The sequence below is a fragment of the Balaenoptera musculus genome, chromosome 12 (genome assembly GCF_009873245.2).
Source record: "Balaenoptera musculus isolate JJ_BM4_2016_0621 chromosome 12, mBalMus1.pri.v3, whole genome shotgun sequence".
Lineage (NCBI taxonomy): Eukaryota > Metazoa > Chordata > Mammalia > Artiodactyla > Balaenopteridae > Balaenoptera > Balaenoptera musculus.
This window is the reverse complement of record NC_045796.1, coordinates 58,724,676-58,746,640: the sequence shown is the minus strand read 5'-3', so window position 1 is coordinate 58,746,640 and position 21,965 is coordinate 58,724,676. Positions and strand designations below refer to the sequence as shown.

General features: G+C 35.3%; 1 protein-coding gene across 1 annotated transcript in view; it reads right to left on the bottom strand.

Moving 5' to 3' along the window:
* The window catches only part of ASCC3 (activating signal cointegrator 1 complex subunit 3), a 338,512-nt gene that overhangs the window by 62,289 nt on the left and 254,258 nt on the right, over positions 1-21,965 (bottom strand). Inside the window, 2 exon segments of the mRNA XM_036871893.1 lie at positions 13,216-13,350; positions 13,548-13,659. Of these exon segments, the coding sequence (XP_036727788.1) occupies positions 13,216-13,350; positions 13,548-13,659 (247 nt within the window).

Below are 21,965 nucleotides of genomic sequence, written 5' to 3'. Positions count from 1 at the left end.
TCTCCAAAATATACAAGCAGCTCATGCAACTCAATATCAAAAAAACAAACAACCCAATCTAAATATGAGCAGAAGACCTAAATAGACATTTCTCCAAAGAAGATATACAGATTGCCAACAAACACATGAAAGGATGCTCAATTTCACTGATCATTAGAGAAATGCAAATCAAAACTACAATGAGGTATTACCTCACACCGGTCAGAATGGCCATCATCAAAAAATCTACAAACAATAAATGCTGGAGAGGATGTGGCGAAAAGGGAACCCTCTTGCACTGTGGTGGGAATGTAAATTGATACAGCCACTATGGAGAACGGTATGGACGTTCCTTAAAAAACTAAAAATAGAATTACCATACGACCCAGCAATCCCACTACTGGTCATATACCCTGAGAAAACCATAATTCAAAAAGAGTGGGGGCTTCCCTGGTGGCGCAGTGGTTGAGAATCTGCCTGCCAATACAAGGGACATGGGTTCGAGCCTTGGTCTGGGAAGATCCCACATGCCGCAGAGCGACTAGGCCCGTGAGCCACGACTACTGAGCCTGCACGTCTGGAGCCTTTGCTCCGCAATGGCAGAGGCCGCGACAGTGAGAGGCCTGCCCACCATGATGAAGAGTGGCCCCCGCTTGCCACAACTAGAGAAAGCCCTCGCACAGAAACAAAGACCCAACACAGCCATAAATAAATAAATTAATTAATTAATTAAAAAAACAAACAAACAAAAACCAAAAAGAGTGATGTACCACAATGTTCATTGGAGCTTTATTTAAAATAGCCAGGACATGGAAGCAACCTAAGTGTCCATCGACAGATGAACGGATAAAGAAGATGTGACACATATATACAATGGAATATTACTCAGACATAAAAAGAAATGAAATTGAGTTATTTGTAGTGAGGTGGATGGACCTAGAGTCTGTCATACAGGGTGAAGTAAGTCAGAAAGAGAAAAACAAATACTGTATGCTAACACATATATATGGAATCTAGGAAAAAAAAAAAAAAGGTCACGAAGAACCTAGGGGCAGGACGGGAATAAAGACGTAGACCTACTACAGAATGGACTTGAAGACATGGGGAGGGGGAAGGGTAAGCTGGGACGAAGTGAGAGAGTGGCAGTGAGATATATACACTACCAAATGTAAAATAAATAGCTAGTGGGAAGCAGCCACATAGCACAGGGAGATCAGGTCGGTGCTTTGTGACCACCTAGAGGGGTGGGATAGGGAGGGTGGGAGGGAGACACAAGAGGGAGGAGTTATGGGGATATATGTATACGTATAGCTGATTCACTTTGTTTTACAGCAGCAACTAACACACCATTGTAAAATAATTATACTCCAATAATGGTGTTTAAAAAAAAAATAAGACATCTAGGAGCTCTATCGTATCAAGTCGAGTGATTAATCTCAGCTCTCATCCATTCCGTATCAACAGTTTTAACTCAGTTGATCACCACCCCCTTGTTGAGATTCCTTTTTCCCTTAGCTCAGATCAGTGCACTCTCCTGCAAGTTTTCCTTCTTGTTTATCATCCTTCACTCTCGGTTTTCTGCTGACCCACCTCCTCCGCCAACCTCAATAAGCTAGAGTTCCCAGAGTGCAAGCTGCAGACCTCTGCTCAATACTCACTGCCCAGATGATCTCAACCCACCTCTGGACTCTGAAAGTTTGAATACTATCCATGTGGCCTGTCACCAGAGGCCCCCAAAACAAACAAGAGACTTTGCTCTTAACTCAGCCTTCTTCACTGCAATAAATGGTTTTCTCTCTTATTGAATTGTTCCAGCCCCAAACCTAGGCATCATCTTTATTTTTTCTGTTTACTCTGTTTACTTATAATCAATCAATCAACTAATTACTGTTGGTTCAACCGTCAAAACATCCCGAATGATAAATGATTTCTGCAATAATCATTTCTCTACTAAGGAGGCAGTCTTTTTGGAATTAAGAATACCACATTGCTCTTTTTTTTTTTTTTTTTTTTTTTTTTTTTTATAAATATATTTATTTATTTTTTTGGGTGTGTTGGGTCTTCGTTTCTGTGCGAGGGCTTTCTCCAGTTGTGGCAAGCGGGGGCCACTCTTCATCGCGGTGCGCGGGCCTCTCACTATCGCGGCCTCTCTTGTTGCGGAGCACAGGCTCCAGACGCGCAGGCTCAGCAGCCGTGGCTCACGGGCCTAGTTGCTCCGCGGCATGTGGGATCCTCCCAGACCAGGGCTCGAACCCGCGTCCCCTGCATTGGCAGGCAGACTCTCAACCACTGCGCCACCAGGGAAGCCCACCACATTGCTCTTTTGATCACAATTCCTCCAATGGCTTCTCTAAACACTTTGGACAAAATCCAAACTCCTCAGCCAGGCCAAAGACGACCTTGGCCCTGCCCACCATGCCCGCTAAGTGCTTATTCCACTCTAGCCACACAGGCTTTCTTGTCATTCCTTGAACCTCTGACAAGTAGCTCCTGCTCCATGGCCTTTGCATTTGCTGTTCCCTCTGCCTAGAATTTCTTCCCTGAGGCTTCCTCATGAGTTGCTCTTTCATGTCACTCAGTTCTCTGTTCAAATATCATGTCCTCAGAAAAGCTCTCCTGAACTGTTCTGTGAAGAACAGGCTTCTCTAGTTACCTTCAGACTCCTGCCTTATTTAAAAAAAAAAAAAAAAAATCTTATATACATTTGAACTTATATTACATGTTTATTTGTTAACTTGTTTGTTTGCCAACCCCATTATGAAGATAAGATCCATGAGTACTGGAACTTCATCAGCCTAGCATGCTGCAGTGTATTCCATGCCTGGAACATAGTTTGTGCTCAATAAATATTACTAAATATAAGAAGAGCTAACATTAACTAAGTACTACAAATGAGCAAATGACCACTGCTCTGTGATTTGCCTCTATTAACTAATTTAATCTCCCCAATAAGTCCATGAGATACTTATGGTGGTAATATCACAAAAGCCATAGTTACGGAATCATTCTTTACTTGGACTATAGGCTCTTTTCTTTAAAACACAATGACTATAAAAAGAACAACTCAGAAGTATTAATGGACGAGAAACTGTCTTGTGAGAAACTGACCAGGAGATATAAATTCCTACACTATCGAAATAATGGCTCATATATGAGGACTAGTGGTGGTCTGGTAACAACCAGTGAGGTGAGAGAACATTCCAGTATTTATTAAGTATAAGGAAATATAGTCAGGAATAACAAACAAATTAAAAAAGGGTAATTGTACTGCTTTCATTAAACCCCCTCCAAACTTATAAAAGCAGTATTATCTGTAAAACAAGATTCAATAAAACAAGAAGATGGCTATCTATAATATCTTGTCCTTAAACACATATTAGGATACACTTTAACACACTTTATTGTAGAGAATTTATAAAAATTTTACCTGAAACTGTGTCAATACAGTTAAAAAAATTTTTTTTAGAGCACATAGTGTTTCTATACATTATTATATAGAGAAAAAGTCTGGCATGTTAGTTAACCTAAAGGGCTGTGTATCTCTCAGCACCAAGGAGTATTTCTATGGTTATTTTTTTTTAATTGCATGTTTCCAAAACAATGTAATACTGAAGGACTCTGCTTACACCAATAGGGGGTTGGGAAGGATATTTAATTTTTCTTTTAGGATGTTTAATTTTTCTTTTGCTTTATTACACAGAAAATGATATTGAAGTAGATTTAGTTGGCTTTAAGTATTGGGAATGGTCACACTTATTTACCTACTTGGCTGCTTTGTTAAAATACAAGGCAATGTTTTGGCATGATTTCTATTGGGAAGATATTTAGGACAGGAACCATGAACCTTTTGGAATACTTCTAACCACCGTTATTAATTGAGGAGTGAGCTAGCATTGATTTCTGAACTGCTCCACCTGCTGGACCAATGAAACCCTAACAATAATTTTAGAGTACTTAAATTTTATCGGGATGAAATTAGAAACATTCTGAGCAGAAACCAATTTCTAGCATATGAAAATTATATTTTAAAATGCTTTATCCACTATTAACGTTTTTATTTTCCACTTATTTTTATAGTCTAAACAATGCTCTGCTTATTCAAAGTAGAATGAAGTGACAAATGGTTAGAATTTAGGGAAGAGATTTTATTCCCACAAAGATAATAATCTTCAAACTTATTTTCATTACATTTTTATTTCCCCAATGTGATTGCATGTGTACTGACAATTCTAAATAGTAATGGTATCATTAAGTTAAGCAGAGAGTTACTACCAATGACAAACAAAAATATATCCAAAACCAAATTAACAATGATTTACTTTGCCAAGTGATTCATGATAGGGTTCCCTGAAAAGCAGACTACCCTGGAGTTTTACAAATATGACTTAATTTATATGAAACCACTCAAGATTTTATTTGTAATTTTAAAATGTCTAAATGGAGTCTCCTTTTGCAAATGCTTTTAACGTGACCCCCAGGAGTCTGGTGATCCAATCCTGCCCGTAGGCCAGGCTGGTGACTCTGACTTCTGAGGACAGCATCAGCAACACTTCTGCCTTGAATGCCATAAGCAGGACTGAACACTTCCCGTACAGAGGCAGAACTATACGAAGCAGCAACAGCAGAAGAGACAGATAGACTCGACACAAGCCTACTCCTTTGTTTTTATTAGGTTCTTTGGCCTCTAGGACAAATCTCCTTAAAAGATACAGGTCTATCTATTATTTCCTTGGTATTCCCCCAGGAGCACTGAGTATTGGATAGAACACTTAGCAAATCTTGTAACTTAGGCTGAGAAGGTGAATGGTATATCCCTTTTATATACCATGTTTTGTAAGTTTTATTTAAATAAAAGGGCAAAATAAGATGCAAGAAGAGGAAAAAGAAAAGTACAAAATAGCAAAGGGGAAAAAAAAAAAGAGAAGAGCATTTAAAAGGTTGCTGGGGGATATGAATTCTAATTTCAACTCTGCCCTTTGGGAGCTGAGTTTCTGTATTATTTTTCCATACCGGTTTGTGTCATCTTGGGCAAAACTGGGTCTTTGTTTTTTGAAAAAATGAGAAGGTTAAACTAGGTAATAATGAAAGAAACATTAAGGATAGTCACACTTTGGTATCTAAACTTATTTCTTAATTAACAACCCTATTTAATCACCAACATTTAGAATCCCAGTAATTGACAGTTATTCTGTGGGACAGTTTAGGAAGCCAAAAGTAATTTTTTAAAAAGTATCAAAAATTTAAAATAGGACAAATTTCAGGTAATATTAAAAATACATTTTATGCTCATGAGAACACAATTAGCTTAAAAATCTTTAGAGGAATCTACTAAATCACAACAGATCTGAGAATGAAGGTTTTCACCAGGAAAATATTTCACTTTTCTCTGTGCTAAGAAAAGCTTGTAAGTGCAGAAAGCTAGGAAGAAACTAGGAAATAATGGAGAATAGGGAAGGTCTCAAGGGAAAGAGACCAAGAGAAGTAGAAAGATACTTTTTTTTCGAGACATTTGCCATCTGTGCCTCTCCAAAAGATGCCAAGCAGCTCCCCAGACTGAGGGTTAGGAAGCTCTTTCTCATGAACCCTGGAAGATATCCCATTAGGTTTCCTCAGTAGGATGATAAAGAGTAGCAGATGGGATCCTGCAATTGTCACGAGGTTATTTGGAAATGGAAGGCCATGAGGCTGGTGATGTTCACCGTTACTCGGTTAACCTTTCCTTCCTTTCATTTTTCCTTTAATGAACTCTTTAATTTTACATGTGGGGTCCCCTACCAATGGTATTCGTATCTGGCTTGTCCTTTTTATTTACTCCATTTAAAATTTCTCTCTTAAAAAAAGCTCTTGCTTATTTTTCCAAGCCTATGTTTAAGAAAGATACGTTTGTAATTTTCAACCAAGAGATTTGTGGTTGTGTCCCAAAGAGGATAAAATTCAAGCATTAAAAACGCTATATCACTGAAAATGTCGTCTATATGGGCAGAGCAAAGAAAGAACCAGTATGCTTTTAAATAAAGCAGTGCAGAGAACTGTCGAACCTGGAAGTAAATAAATAAATAAATAAATAAATAGATAGATAAACAAATTTATTTATTTATTTATTTATGGCTGCGTTGGGTCTTTGTTGCTGCGCGTGGGCTTTCTCTAGTTGCGGCGAGCGGGGGCTACTCTTCGTTGCGGTGCACAGGCTTTTCATTTGCCGTGGCTTCTCTTGTTGCGGAGCACGGGCTCTAGGTGCGCGGGTGAGCTCAGCAGTTGTGGCTCGTGATCTCTAGAGCGCAGGTTCATTGGTTGTGGTGCATGGGCTTAGTTGCTCCGCGGCATGTGGGATCTTCCTGGACCAGGGATCGAACCTGTGTTCCCTGAATTGGCAGGCGGATTCTTAACCACTGTGCCACCAGGGAAGTCCCCAGAAATTTATTAATATATAAAAATCTAAATTTTTATGGTACTTTTCTAAATTTGGAATGGTTCTATTTTATGTTAACAAATGAAACCTATACTTTTAGTCAATATCTAAGGTTTTGTGGAAAAATAAGAATTTCACAACTTTTCAAATTGGATATTTGATATATAAATTCATGTTTCTGTGTAGTCACAAGAACCTTATCAACTGAGTATACTTTCTTAAAAAATCTATTGAAAATTTACAATGTTGTGTTAGTTTCAGGTGCACAGCAAAGTGATTCAGTTATAGATATACAGATATTCATTCTTTTTTAGATTCTTTTCTCATATAGGTTATCCCAGAATATTGAGTGGAGTTCCCTGTGTTCCTTGTTGGTTATCTATCTCATATATAGTAGTGTGTGTATGTTCATCCCAAGCTCCTGATTTATCCCCATCCCGCCACCATGTTTCCCCTGTGGTATCCATAAGCTTGTTTTTGATATCTGTAAGTCTGTTTCTGTTTTGTAAATAAGTTCATTTGTTTCATTTAGAGACAAAATACATTTGGGGCATATTTTGCTTTCTTTCAAAGCTATTAATACTATGGTAAGCATATTATGAAAAATTCATTCAAATGAATTTCCCCAACTTTGAAATCTTTTTATTTCTATTACTCTTAGACTACCTTCTAAAAGTCCACTGAACATATCAAATCATAATCCTTGTTTGTCACGATGACCGGCACCTTCTACTCGAGACTTGGCTTTCAGTGCCAACATCATTAAGAGATTCTTCAAATTACTTTTTAAATATCCTTTTCCCTCAGGATTTTCACTTACATCTAATTAGACTACTTACTCCATGCCATGTAATCCCTGTTGCCAAAACTGCTAAATGCTTCAATAAGTAGGAGGAGGGCATCAATGGAGCAAGACAGATGTAATGTCACTGGTTAACAATAGAAGTGTGAAGCAGCTGCCTTAATTATGAAGCTTATTAATTCATGGTGTTGAAAAAAAAACTTGGCAAGAGTTCTTATAAAATTTCTAACCTTTTCAAATAGCATGATATTGCTTCAAACTTAAAATCTATGTTTTCCATAAGGAAGGTTGAAATAACTATTTTGCCAGTAATTAACATATGTATTTAAAACCTGTAATTCTAAGTCACAAGGTCACACATAATTTTAAAAGCAACTCTGCTTCTTAACTGACTTTTAAAAAGTATATACCATTACATTTCAATACTTTAAAAATTTTTTCCATTTGGAATTAAATCACAGGATAAGGATAAATATGTCTAGGAGAGGAAGTAAGGAATAGGGAAGAGAGTTCTCAAGAGCTACTTCGTATGGAACCTGGGAAAACTTAAATAACCTCATCAAACCTCAGTTTCATTTTCTATATATTAACATTTACCATGAAGTGTTGTTTGAGGATTATAAATAATGTATATTAAGTGCCTGGCATGTAGTAGGTGCTCCATAAAAGGTAGTTATTATTATTTTTTAATGAATATATTGAAAAGACTAGATTTAAATAAATGGGTTGCTGTCATAGAATAACTGAAGAGAAATAGTTTTAATACAATCTTCAGTCTTACACCTAGAATAGAGTACTTTACTATCATTTAAAGACAATAACATCTAAAAATGTAAGCCAGAAACAGCTCAGTTTCTTAAGAAGAAGATGAGTAAGTGAAAACGGAAATCTCAAAAGAGGTGTTAGCAGAGAAAAAAAAAATTAGTGGAAGTGTGTTTTCTTTTTTGGTGTTGACTGAAATAAAGATTTACATATAATGGAGTAATAATCAACGGGAATTAGTTCCTGCAAGTATAATAGACTGTCACATTTAGAAAATCAAATAACACCCCCCCCACTCCCTATATTCTGAAGGATAAAAAATGTTCCAAGTATCATCTGAAAAAAAAAAATGGTTCTGATGAACCTAGGGGCAGGACAGGAATAAAGACGCAGAAGTAGAGAATGGACTTGAGGACACGGGGAGGGGAAAGGGTAAGCTGGGACGAAGTGAGAGAGTGGCATGGACATATATATACACACTACCAAACGTAAAATAGATAGCTAGTGGGAAGCAGCCGCATAGCCCAGGGAGATCAGCTCGGTGCTTTGTGACCACCTAGAGACGTGGGATAGGGAGGGTGGGAGGGAGGGAGACGCAAGAGGGAGGGGATATGGGGATATATGTATACATATAGCTGATTCACTTTGTTATACAGCGGAAACTAACTCAACGTTCTAAAGCAATTATACTCCAATAGAGATGTTAAAAAAAAATATTCCAAGTATCTAGTGGACCAAGAGAAAAATACCATACAGATGACACACTTTCATCTAATCCTCATTCCTGTCTCCTTGGTCTGTAACAGAATGATCAGCATCTACCACACCAAATATGACACGCACAATTCATTAGTAGTTTTATCATTCATAAATTCTTTCTAGCCCTTTTTGAATCTATATATTTTTGGCCTACATTATATTCATCAAGTGAAGTAATAAATTCTCTGAGTTTATTACTTGCAGGATCAGATGGAACTTCCTATTAATTAAAAAGGTTACTTGTGTTCATGATCTAAAGAGGGCCTCCGTTCATAAGGTTCATGATTTTAATATCTGTTACCTGATTCATAGCCTCTGCCTCTGCAGACTGCAATGCCCCAATCACATACCTCCCATCATTTGAGCGGCTCCCTTGGGCCCATTCAAACTTTCTCCATGATGTTCTTTTGATGTGGGGTCAGCAGAAATGTATATAGCAAACCTCGTGCACAGGGAGGATTAACACGAAGAAAGAATACTATATCCTGTTTTGTTTTTAGAGACTCTTTTTGATGGTGGGCAACATTCTATGATTCTTGGAGCGTCACACTGTGCTGATGACCTCAGTAAGGAGTAACACCCAAGTCTTTCATAGTTTATTACCATGGCCCATAGATTATCTGTGCATTAACACAGACACACACACACACTCACACACACACACACAGTTTGCCACTAATGTTCACTATTCTATCTCATGTCCCTAGAATGAGCCTTACACATTGTAGGCACAAAGTAAATATTTTTTGGATGAATCAATATATGATCTGTGGGTAGAAATGTGACCGATGGAATTTAATATGGACACATGCAGAATAACATATCAAGGATAAAACATCTAAATTATACATACTTCATCATATGTTTAAGATATTTCTTAAGACAACTCCATTTAGCTTAGCTCCTTACTATTTGGAAGAGTTTAGTTTTCATCTTTATATTAAACTCAGAAATTTCCTGTTGCCTCCATCCTTTGTCAAGAGGGTGATACTGTCAATATAATAAATACCATTCTGCAAAATACCAGGCTGACCCCAACAAGCCTACTGACAGAGGAAAAGAACAAAAAGGATAGAATTCAAAAGTTAGGGTATACATGTACCTAATGTATGGAATTTTTTTTTAACCAAACCTGACAACCTTCTGCTACGGAACACTGTGGAAGAGGGAAGCCTGAAGGGCCAAAAAACACCGTGAAAGGAAGCATACCATGAAATGACCTGATTATATGACTTTCTCTTTTTAGTTTTGAAAGAAAAACTAAAGGCAATAAAATTGTATCCCTACTTAAAAGTTTATGTATTTTTAAATGCTTGATGAAAGTCAATGAATATTTTAATATTCCTTTTTTCATTCTGTGGTTACCTTCTAGTTTGTTTTCTCTGTGCCAACAATAATCACACTGCAACATATTCAGAACACCTACAATAAAAATCTTAATGAACATAATTTCTACACTATCATTAATACCAAAGACAACAAATACCAAAAGTTAAATACAATATGTAGCCTAAGAAATAATGAGAAAACTTTATTCACTGCCAAAATTAAGTTGATGAAATATTATAGTGAATTCAAAATAATACTCAAGAGATTAGAAGCTTTTCAGTTGTGATCTTTTCGGGAATACTAAAAATTCCTCTTAAAAATAATTAATAAATTATAAAAATAAAAAAGTTTGAAAATGACTTCAGAAACATCAGTCACTGTATCTTAGTAAAAGGAGATGCTGATAGTAAATAAGTTATAATACTGCATTGTTCGAAAACATAATGTGACATTATTCAACATTATAAAAACAAAAGCAATGGTAGTGGAACGAGGTCTTTCACACACACTGCTTTTCTTTGCCCTGTTGTGCTGTCATCCTCTTCTCTATAGCTCCTGCTTGACCAGTTGTATCTCCTTGTTTCAAAACCACAAGGAGATTAATATGCAGTTTTGGAGGTTAGAGCAGAGAAGATAATGAAGCTATGTGAGTCATTTAGGACTCTCTGGTGTGATCACAAAATAATATTTAAAAACACTTTTCAGTGAAAGAGTGATTTCTAGAAGTTGTACTATAATTACTTCAAACACAATCCTGCTTTATTATTTAGTGCTTCTCTGTTAGTTACACATATGTTCTCTAGTACATAGAGAATAATTTCTAGATTAGAAATTAGCAAAACCGTGGTACCTGCAGATCTCCTTATCCATATGAGTCCTATACTTCTAATGTCCCAGTGTCCTCCCTCAAAAAGAGGTCTCACTTAGATATTACAGACTTAGACACTACCTAGCAAAAGCTGAGAGTCTCATGGACTAGACACCATAGGATGAAGAGATTATATCATTGTTGCTGTAGAAATCATTAAGGGAGTATGCAGAACAGTATCTATGTGAATATACTGTAGTTTACCTTCTGTGTGTCTGCAGACGAGTCGTTCTGTTTATTATTCACAAAAGAGTTGACTTTATTTTAGTAAAGATATACCATGAGATCAGTATTAACTGGTTTTAGGCAGTGTGATGCTGGAAAGAAACAGGCTGCTGAAAGGATGTGAACAGACCTCTTGCTCTATCAGTGCCTTCTTCTTATGGAAAAGACGGAAGAGGAAAATGATTGGATTCCCTTGGTACTATATACATTTGGGGTTTTTTTTTAGTAGGGTGGAATAGGCATATGGTTTTCACAAACTTTTACGAACAATGTGCATCTAGTGTAGACATACTTTGAACCTCCCAACTCGGTATTTTCCAGCTCACTGTGTGTGTGTGTGTGTGTGTGTGTGTGAGAGAGAGAGAGAGAGAGAGAGAGAGAGAGACAGAGAGACAGAGAGAGAGACAGAGAGAGAGAGAGGGAGGGAGGGGCATGAGAGGCAGCACAGTGCAGTGGTTAAGAACGCATACTAAGGTGCTAGACTGCAAACTACTCACTTGATGTGCAACCTTGGACGAGTTGGTTACTCTTTAAAATAGGAATAATAATGGGATGTTATCAATATCAAATGAGTGGCTTTGTTGGGATTAAATGAGTTTATCAATGTAAAGTTCCTAGAATAGTGCCTGTCACATGAAAAGTGCTCAAAGGTATTAGCTGTTATTATGTGTTCCCAAGTACTTTAAAATACTAAATTAGGTAAATATATCAAGGTAGGTAAATATGAAAGAAACATTATATTCTTAAATCTAACAGATACTAGTTTAAGATGCTTGCTGAAATTAACTAACCATTATTTTACTGTCTTCCCCCCAGACAAATCCTGTTTTTATGAATATCTGCCTAGGAAATGATAAAAACCTCATTCTTAGAAATCTAAAAGAGATTCTTAATTTTTAAAAAATATTCTTACCTCAGAAATGAATTGTTAATTTGACAGCAAAATCATTTTCTTGAAAGCTGCCTCATATACTTTAATCCTCTACTCATTTCCATAGAGCAAACAATAGAAAACTGATTTATACAGGGTCCATCCACCCATCCATCAATTCATGAACAAATATTTTCTGACTCATTACAATGTATTTGGCTCTATGCCACACACAAAATCTCTACACTAGTTTCTCAAAGGGAAAACTCTGAAAAATTGGAAAACTGTGAATGGGATACTGTCTATTGAGAATGATAAAGCAATAGGAGAGGTAGGAAAAAAGCTAATAAGTAAGTGAACTACAGCAGAATCAGTGAATTTATAAGAGAAGGACCTTAAAGACATTATAGCCCAATGGGTCTTAACTTTTTTAAAAAGTACCAACACACCTGAGGGGTAAAATAAAATACAGTATTTACTTATAACATATATCCTGATTAATGTGCCCACAAAGTTTTATGGTAAATTATTATACTTAAAGTCAACAACAACAACAAAATAATGCATATATAATATGCAGGAAGGAAGTGGAGAAGATACTCCTAATAGTAATGTTAACTTCAATATTAAATTTAGCTCTTAGCTTCTCGGCAATAAAGCAAAATGAACATAGTATAGTTTTTTACCATGTGATAAATCTAATTGTATATTTTTTTTGGAAGGGGGAATGGGAGGAGTTAACTTTTCTGGCATTAATTCTAAGAGAACTTAATCAAGTGGATCCTTATGTTAAGAAACATCAGCAACATCATAGTTCCAACAAGAATTACCCAAAAAGAGCAATAAGAAAAGCTTTCAACTATAATTCAGAGAGGTTATTACACTGAAGGCTAGGGAGATCACCTGGGCTGAGGAGAGCCCAGATTATACCTATTATCCTGGCTTAAATATCACTAGTGCCCCATTCCATTCTCAGACTGACCCAAGTCTGGATGATAAATTACACGGTCATCTTATCTATGGGGAATTTAGTCCAGATTTGCTTTGTAGTGATCATGTTTGACAGAAGAAAGAACTTCATAAACAGTTTCTGCCAAATTTCAAGAGGAACTAGATGGCAACAAATTAAGACCCAAATTAAAAGTGAAGGTATGAAATATATAAAATATAATTTTTTTGTATTAAAAGTGCAATAATATCATGAAACTCACACTCAGAATTGAAAGCAATTCTTCAGTACCACATTCAGGTTTCAAACGCTCCTTGAACATTTTAACTGTTTGGTGCTTTAAATAGTAATAAGAGGCAATCCGGCCATATGTCAGTGGTTCAATGCTCCGATTATCCTGTTTGAAAAGAAATATAAAATAACATAAATAAAAAGTACAATAGAAGTGTATATATTCATAAAATTAATAATTCATACTGTAGGTTGCTGTTCCAACTGTTTCATTACAATTTTTGGTTATCATTAGAAGCAAAAGCTCTATTGTTAAAAAGCTGGGCCATCTTTTCAATTGGAATGTGTATGACCGAGTCGTACCTCTCCCACCTCAATACAGTAGGAATGTTCCAATTCAACCAGGGACTTCTCAACCAGATTGGACAGAAACTTGTTCACAGAATCATGGCTCACATCACTCAAATTGTAGTAGCTAGAAAACAAGCAAGGTCATTATTTGTTTCAAATTATTTCCTATTAAAACCATCACTTCAATTTCACCTCGTTCTTTTCAGAATTTAAAAAAAAAAAAATTCCATTTATAGCAAATCAAAGGAATAAAGCAATTGCAATTACCATTTCCATTTTACAGATCAAAATCCCCATACTAAGGTTTATTGACACTGATGAACAATGGCAATATGTTAAAAATATGTAAGATAAGCAGATAAAATTCAGCAGCACATTAAAAAGATACTAATTTTCCAGTGTTAAAACTGACATTGTTTCAGTTTACACATCTACAGCAAACTAAACTTATATACTAGATTTAGAAAAGGTGAGAAGCATATTATATATAAATATATAATTCCCTTTTTTATGTAAAAACTCATCCTCAGTAACATTAAAAAACTCAAAGAACAATTGATTTGGGTGGCAGATGAGTTCTTTTAGGAAATTTAGTCAATTGTTCCCCTAATGCTTAAGGAGTAAATATTCTAAAGATTAGAAGGAACATCATCAGGCTAACAAAATAAGCATTGTAAGTAAGCTTACCTATACAGAAAACACATAGGTTCAGCTCTATGTATCTTCTGAGTAAAAAACCTAAGAACATGCAATTCACCTGAATGCTCCTCCCTGTAACTCCAAGAGATTTTTGGCAAATCCCTAAGATCACTAGGAATCCGTGTCTGGGAAAAGATCCAAGAGGTGAGGGACTGCCTCCACAGTCATGGCAGATTGCTAATTCCTGTTGTGTGAACCCTGCCCACTAGTCAGCATGGAGAATTTACATGCCCTACCTCTACCCAAGTCAAGGAACAGGAGTGGAAAGTGGCCTCAGAGAACAGACTCTCATCACCGAAACCCAGCACGAGGGTTTTATATCTATACAGGACTAGGAAGGGGGTGGTCACAGCCTGAGGAAGAAAGTGTTAACAATCTCAAATGGGAGAGGTCTAAAGGCCTCCCAAGCATGGTGATTTTTTTTTTTTTCTTCTTTCTTCCAACAGAAAGATTTGGGGTCAATACTATAAAAATTTATTTAAAAACAGAAAAAGCAGGACTTAAATCATGGCAGGATATATTTTCACTAGAAAGAGAAGTTAGCCCAAAAGTCTAGGTACAACCAAATATACGAGTTTCCACTGAGTATGGATTAATAATAGGTTATTTATTTGGGAATATAACTGTAAATCATAGTTATATGCTGAGGATTTTAATTCTCATAAAAGAGAATTAGTTACTTTAAATTTTAGTCTGTAGAGAAATTATTGCCCTTCCTGGAAAAGTTCTTTTCATAAACCAAAATAGAGCAATATTTATCAATGAACAGACAAATACTAGACAGATCAGTGCTGTTGTTACTTTAAACAAAATGCACAGACTTTTATCAACCAGGCATATGTGAAGGTGAAAAACCAGCATTATTAACCATTAGAAAATATTTCCTTTATCCTGAATTGTGACTGAGAAGGAGTATATAGTTAGAATAATTTATTCTGCATTAGAGGTGAAAATAAAAATTCTGAACATTCAAGCCTCCATAAAAGAGACAGATCCCCAAAGCTGTTTCAAATTATTAACAATATTTTTTTGTCTTTCATTTTTTTCCCCCAACAAATGAAATTTATCAGCCAAACTTTCTGCAACGTAAGTGCTTACTTTATACTTCACATTCTTTTGGCTTGCTAAGCCTATACATTTTCCAACACGATTTTCAGCTGTCTGGACTAATATATGGTTGATAAAGTTATATCTAAATGGAAAAAAAACAGTGAAAATGTGCCCAGGACACTGAATAAGTAGTACTATTTGCAGAGCAAGAATCAAGCTATTCTTTATGCAATTAAAATTACAGAAGGAAGACATTACGAAAATAATATTACAGTGAAAAACAAAAAGTTATGATTCCATTTTTATCTATAAATTTCTTAGGCCATTTGAAAACAAAAAATCTCATGGTTGCCGCTATGGCTCACCACAGCCATTCCCATATAAATATAACTGGAATGCCAACATTCCCATATTATGCTTAAATGAATAATTTGGTACACTTACAAATAATACTTAAAACCATTAATGATAAAGACTTGTCTCCAAAAATTATAGGTTCTTTTTTTAAATAATTATTTTACTCACTGTTTTATGTATTTACAAGATATATTTTGATGGGCTAATATCCCTTCTGAAGTTTGTTCATTTACATCTATTGGAAAAATTTTTAGACTACTTTGTGGCTTTTATCCAGAGAAAGTACAGTCAGGGTAAATATTTTTTAAACATTTACAGTGAGTTGTAAAAAAGAAAAAAAAAATCAAGTAAAATTATGGCTCTGAGACTGCAACAAATTATCTGATGACTACACTAAAATATCATAATCTAACTTGCTAAAAATTAATGCATTTTTTGAGCAGAATAACTTTAAAAACTTCCATTGATTATTTCTTAATACAGTTGTTCTTTTCCAATATGCTCACCAACATTCTTACTGACTTGCATATGAGAAATGAAAAACTCAATTTAAGTAATCGAATTGACATTCAATTTATTCAATATCAAAACTTTTATCCTTATTACACCTGGGGGGGGGTAATCTAGAATTTTAAAAATCCCTAAAATTGTTTTCTTCAGATATTCTGGTATATGTGATAACTTTATTTATTTTTTAAAAGCGACAACTTTAAAAATAGAGAGGGCTAGTTAAAATATTACATTCTTGAATATAATAGTAAAATCTCAATCATTAAAAAACTTTTCTCCTATGCAGCCAACACAAATACTAAAATGCATCTGTTTTTGTTAGTGGTATGACTTCACTGATTTATACCAAATATTATTCTTTGTTAATATCTGAACTGAGATTCTAAGGTTACGTAAATATTTTCAAATCCTTAAGAAAGTATACTGCTACATCTTAATTAGATGTATAGTTTACAAGACACTATAAAGTAATAAAACTAAGTGTAAATGGAATTATTTTGTAGGTCCCATAAAATTTTGAGAGAGAATATATTCTAACACTTTTTTTGTGAATAAAGGATGGAGTTTATATTTACATGATCTTCATTAGTAGCATTATATGGCCTTCGCTTCTAACATGTACACTTTTCAGTCACTGTGCAATTTCTAGCCTAATTAATTATAAGCATTTAGCTTATACATATCATTAATTTCAATAATCACTGTACTAACCTGAAAAAAGCATGCAACTGCTAAGTAAAAAGGTCTGTTTTCATGTTGCATTCTCCACAGTAGAAAATTTATAATTTACTGGTTATTAAAACAGAAATATTATATAACTGTTTAATTATGGATAAAGGATACAATGTAGTTTCACACTCACTGCATTGAATCGTCAAGTCATTATCTTCTCTTTGCCATAAACAGACAGCCTACCTTTTTGTCAGCATGCTATTTCATTTATTTCACAGAGAAACCCAGTTTCACAATAATTGACTTGTCAGAGGCTCTAATTTATGAGGCTGAGCTCTGTAAGATTTCTCTATATTGGATTCAACCTGCACACAAGCAGGGTTGAATATTTACAATGCTGTTAACAGGTGCTGAGTTGTTTAATGATTCTAATAGCCAGAAGCATACTGAGAAAGCCAGCGGGATCACAATTACAGGCTGTTTGAACACAACAATTACTAGTCCCCTGAGAGGTGTGAAAGTCAAAGGCAGTTTGATACTGACAGCATCTAGCACATGGGCTAGACAAGCTAACTTCTATTAGCAGTCCATTGGGAAGAAATTATAAACAAACCTCTCCCTATCATAAAATTTTACAAAGTTCATTATATTTAAACAGTCAAAAAGTAAAACAACTTCTAGGGCTTCCCTGGTGGCGCAGTGGTTGGGAGTCTGCCTGCCAATGCGGGGGACATGGGTTCGAGCCCTGGCCTGGGAGGATCCCACATGCCGCGGAGCAACTGGGCCCGTGGGGCACAACTACTGAGCCTGCGCGTCTGGAGCCTGTGCTCCGCAACAAGAGAGGCCGCGACAGTGAGAGGCCTGCGCACTGCGATGAAGAGTGGCCCCCGCTTGCCGCAACTAGAGAAAGCCCTCGCACAGCAACGAAGACCCAACACAGCCAAAAATAAATAAATAAATAAATAATTTAAAAAAAAAAAAAAAAAAAAAAGTAAAACAACTTCTAAAAAATTATCTTTAAAAGATCTTATCAAAGGACAAACAAGAATACCACACATGAAACTTCAAGTTATCTTTTTCCAATGTTAATAAGGACACAATTTCACCAGCTGAAAATAGATTTTATTGTAATGTAAAACATAGATAAAGTTACACCAAACAGTTTGGATTTAATGTGAATAGTGGCAGCTATTTCCTGTTTGGTTTATGTAAACCTGGCCAGAGACCTCGCTGGGAAATTTTTCATCAGTATTGAAATGCTGCTGCTATAACTGTCAGTACTGGGAAGTCATTTGTTACAGCACCATGTTTTTTTATGTTCAGATTATGCAGCAGTAATAATGACACAAATAATGAAAGTGGTTGCAGGGACAGCTGAAACTACCACAACATTTTTTTGCCCTAGAATTATTTAGAAGCTTTCTCAGGGGAAAACAGAGAGTAAAATTGAACATACAAATTGAATCCAGAACTCAATTTGAAATATATTAGATTTCATGATGCACCAATACATGTGTTTATATATATTTGAATGAACTAATGTATATATGCATGTGTGTCTACATATATATTTACACATATAAATATGTATCTTTATAAGCATATATATATTTGCATATACATGCATATCAAAAACTTAAGGATATACACAGACATACAGAGAACAACCAGGAACTGAAATCTTTCTCAACATTAATTTTATTTTTGGTGGTGGTGTTGGGGGGACACTTTACAGTAATATGATTAAATGAAGGGGGTTGGAGAATTGGGTCATATTTATTTACCTATATGTGACTGTATTTTGAGAGTGGTCTTTGCCCTTTCTATTTTAAATAAACTTCAGTTTTTTCCTTGTTACACATACATGCATGCACATATGTGTGTATACAAGCCCCTCCCACCCAAAGAAAAGTCAAATCTCAATTTATGGCACTGAATGACAGGAAGCATGAAGTATATATTAAAACTACATATAACACAAGCTCTTCATTTGAGACAATGATTTTAGGTTTCTTAAAACTTTTTTTACTAGATCTACAAATAAGTAGAAAAAGTGTACCAATTTCCTGTGCCTTTCTTTGCTTCTAGCTTTGTGTATAGGTGATTTTAACACAGACAATAATAAAAAGATATAAGGGCCAATCAGAAAGAAAACTGCAGGGCATGCTATAGCACACTAAGTAAAATATGTAACTTGTTAAACTTTATTTAGGCACGTTTTCCCATTTTTATCCAGATGTAAAGGTATAGATATTAAAAATGACAGTTTTTTTTTTTGCATCAAATGAACAAAAGTATTACACATTCAGAATTAGTATGGTATGGTTTCCAAAGAGAACACATTTTCCATCACAGCACTGAAAAGAGATCTGGATAGAAAGTATGGATATTTGAATTCTGGACCTGATAATGGGCCCAGGGATGAAGAATGTGGCCTCTGGAACTAGAATGCCTGGATTCTATCAGTAGTTCTGCCTCTGTCACTCAGACCTGCCTGATTGTGGGCAAGCTGCTTAATCTCCCTGTGCTTCAGTTTCTTCATTTATAAAATGGGGGTCATAACAGTACTAAATGAGTTAGGCTCCTGAAGCAGCATCTCAAATACCACAGACACAATAATAAATAATATTAGTGTAGTTTTTGTTTCCCATTTTATTAACTTCAATTTTTATTTTTATATATTCTTCTTGTATTTGTTTTTGTTAATGTGCTTCTAGTTTCTCGAGATGGATATTTAATTATTTTCAAGCGTTCACGCTTTCCTGTAGGTGCCCTAAAGATATGAACGTTCCTTGGAACTCTGCGTTGATTAAAATTCATAGGTTTTGTTCTAAAACATTTTTATTTTTGTATAGTTCTAGCCTATACCTATTTAAAAAAAAATTTCATCTTTCACTAGAATAAAAGTAGTTAAATGCCAAGCAGTTAGATTTTTTTTGCCATCCTTTCTCTTGTTTATTTCTGGTTTTATTGCATGGCACTGTGAGAATGTAGCCTTATGATCTCTACATTCTGAAATACAGTGAGTTGCTCTTTGTAGTCTAGTACATGGTATATTTTTATAACTAAAATTCCATTAGTGTTTTTAAGTACGGCATATTCTTTTTTGGGGGTACTACGAACACATACACATATTCAAGGATATTGTTATTCAAATCTTTTATTTTATGAAATACTTTATATCTCTTTGACATGCTGATTTTTGAGGGATATGTGTTAAAGTCTTTCAACATGACTAAAATTTGGTTAACATCTTAGATTTCTATTGGTTTTGCTTTATATATTTTGATGCTATATTTCTAGTTATCTAAAAATTTATAATCTACTATAACTTTTAGTGATTGTACTTGTTATCAATATAACCATTTTTCATTGTCCTTTCTTTATTGCCTTGAATTTCATTTTGTCTGATTTTAATTCTGTAGCTATTGGTTTCTCTTTGGTACTCTCCTTCAGGTCTTCTTTCAATGCCCAGTTTTCTACTTTTCGATATCATTTTGATTTGATATCTTGCTTATAAATCATTTTTAGTGGGATTTAAAAATATAAATCTGAGAATTTCTGTCTTTCAATAGGGAAGTTTAAATTATTTATAATATTTATGATTATAATTGGCCTTTTTAACGGTATGAATAGATCCTGTCAGCCCTCTGATTGAAAACCTACAATGGTTCTCATTTCACCCAGAATAAAAATCAAAGTCCCTACCATGGTGTCTAAGCTCCCACATGACCAGTATGACCACTGACCGCCCACATCCCTAGCTTTATCTCCTACAACTCTCCTCCCCACGCTTATTCCACTTCAGCTACACCTTCTTCTTGTTGCGCCTTCAACACACCAGACGTGCCTGCTTTAGAACTTCTCCCGTTCCCTTGGCCTGAAATGTTGTTTGCTAGATATTCATGTGGTCAACCTTCTTACTTCTTTCAAGTCTTTGTTCAGGTGTCAACACTTATTCTATGTCTACTAAGCACAACTTATCTAGTTCCCGTCTCCAATACATTTAATTTCTGATCAATATTCTCGGACAGTTTGCAAATTAGGCTAGATTGAGGATAGACTGAAAGAAGATTAAGCAGGTAAAGAACTAAGGAAATTAAGGGAGGAGAAAAATTAAAAGGCAAATTTGAGATTTGAAGTCAACATAAGTAGATGCAGAGTGATAACATTAACAAAGGTAAGAAAGTGATATTAGAGCAAAATTTTGATATCTGATTAATTCAGTTTTAGACATGCTGAATTTGAAATGATGGTGGGAAGTCCATGTGGCAACATTCAGAAGGCAGGTGGAGAAATGAGACTGTAACTTGGGATGGGGAACAGCTGGAGTAACTTATTTTGGGTCTTTCACAGACAAGTGATATTTTAAATACAGAAGGGATCTCTAGAGAAGAACTTCCTAATATTATGCACTGAAAAGAGCACAGCATCACTTCTACAGTCTTCTTGCCCCAAAAGGCAGAACTTGAATTCAGGGATGAGAAAACTTCAGACAAACCCAAATTGAAGGATGTTCTACAAAATAATTGGCCAGGGTTCCTCTAAAGTGTCAAGGTTATGATAGACAAAGAAAGACTGAGGAAATGTCACAGATTGAAATGAATTAAGGAGGCAGAACAACTAAATGGAATGCAGGATACTATTAAATTGGGTCTTCAGCAGAAAAGGGACATTAGTGGAAATACTGATGAAATGTGAATGAAGCCTGTAGATTACTTAACAGTATTGCATAAATGTAAATTTCCTGGTTTGGATAACTGTACTATAGTCATGTAAGATGTTAACACTTGAGGAAGCTGGATGAAGGGTACGCAGTGCCTGTTTGTACTATTCTTGCAATTAAAAAAAATCTCAAATTGTTTGAAAATGAAAAGTTAAAAAAATTTTTAATTAAGAAAAGAAGATACACACACAAAATTCAGTGTATCTGTGGATTCAATAAAGAACTATAATTTGCTAAAGAACTCAATTTGCTTCAGAGAATCATTCCCTTGTTTGCTGATCAGACAAGCTGACAGAAATGATTAGGTTCTAAGTCTCTAAACTAAAGTCTTTTTTTTTTTTTTGGCTGGGCTATGCAGCTTGTGGGATCTTAGTTCCCTGACCAGGGATTGAACTCGCACCCTTGGCAGTGAAAAC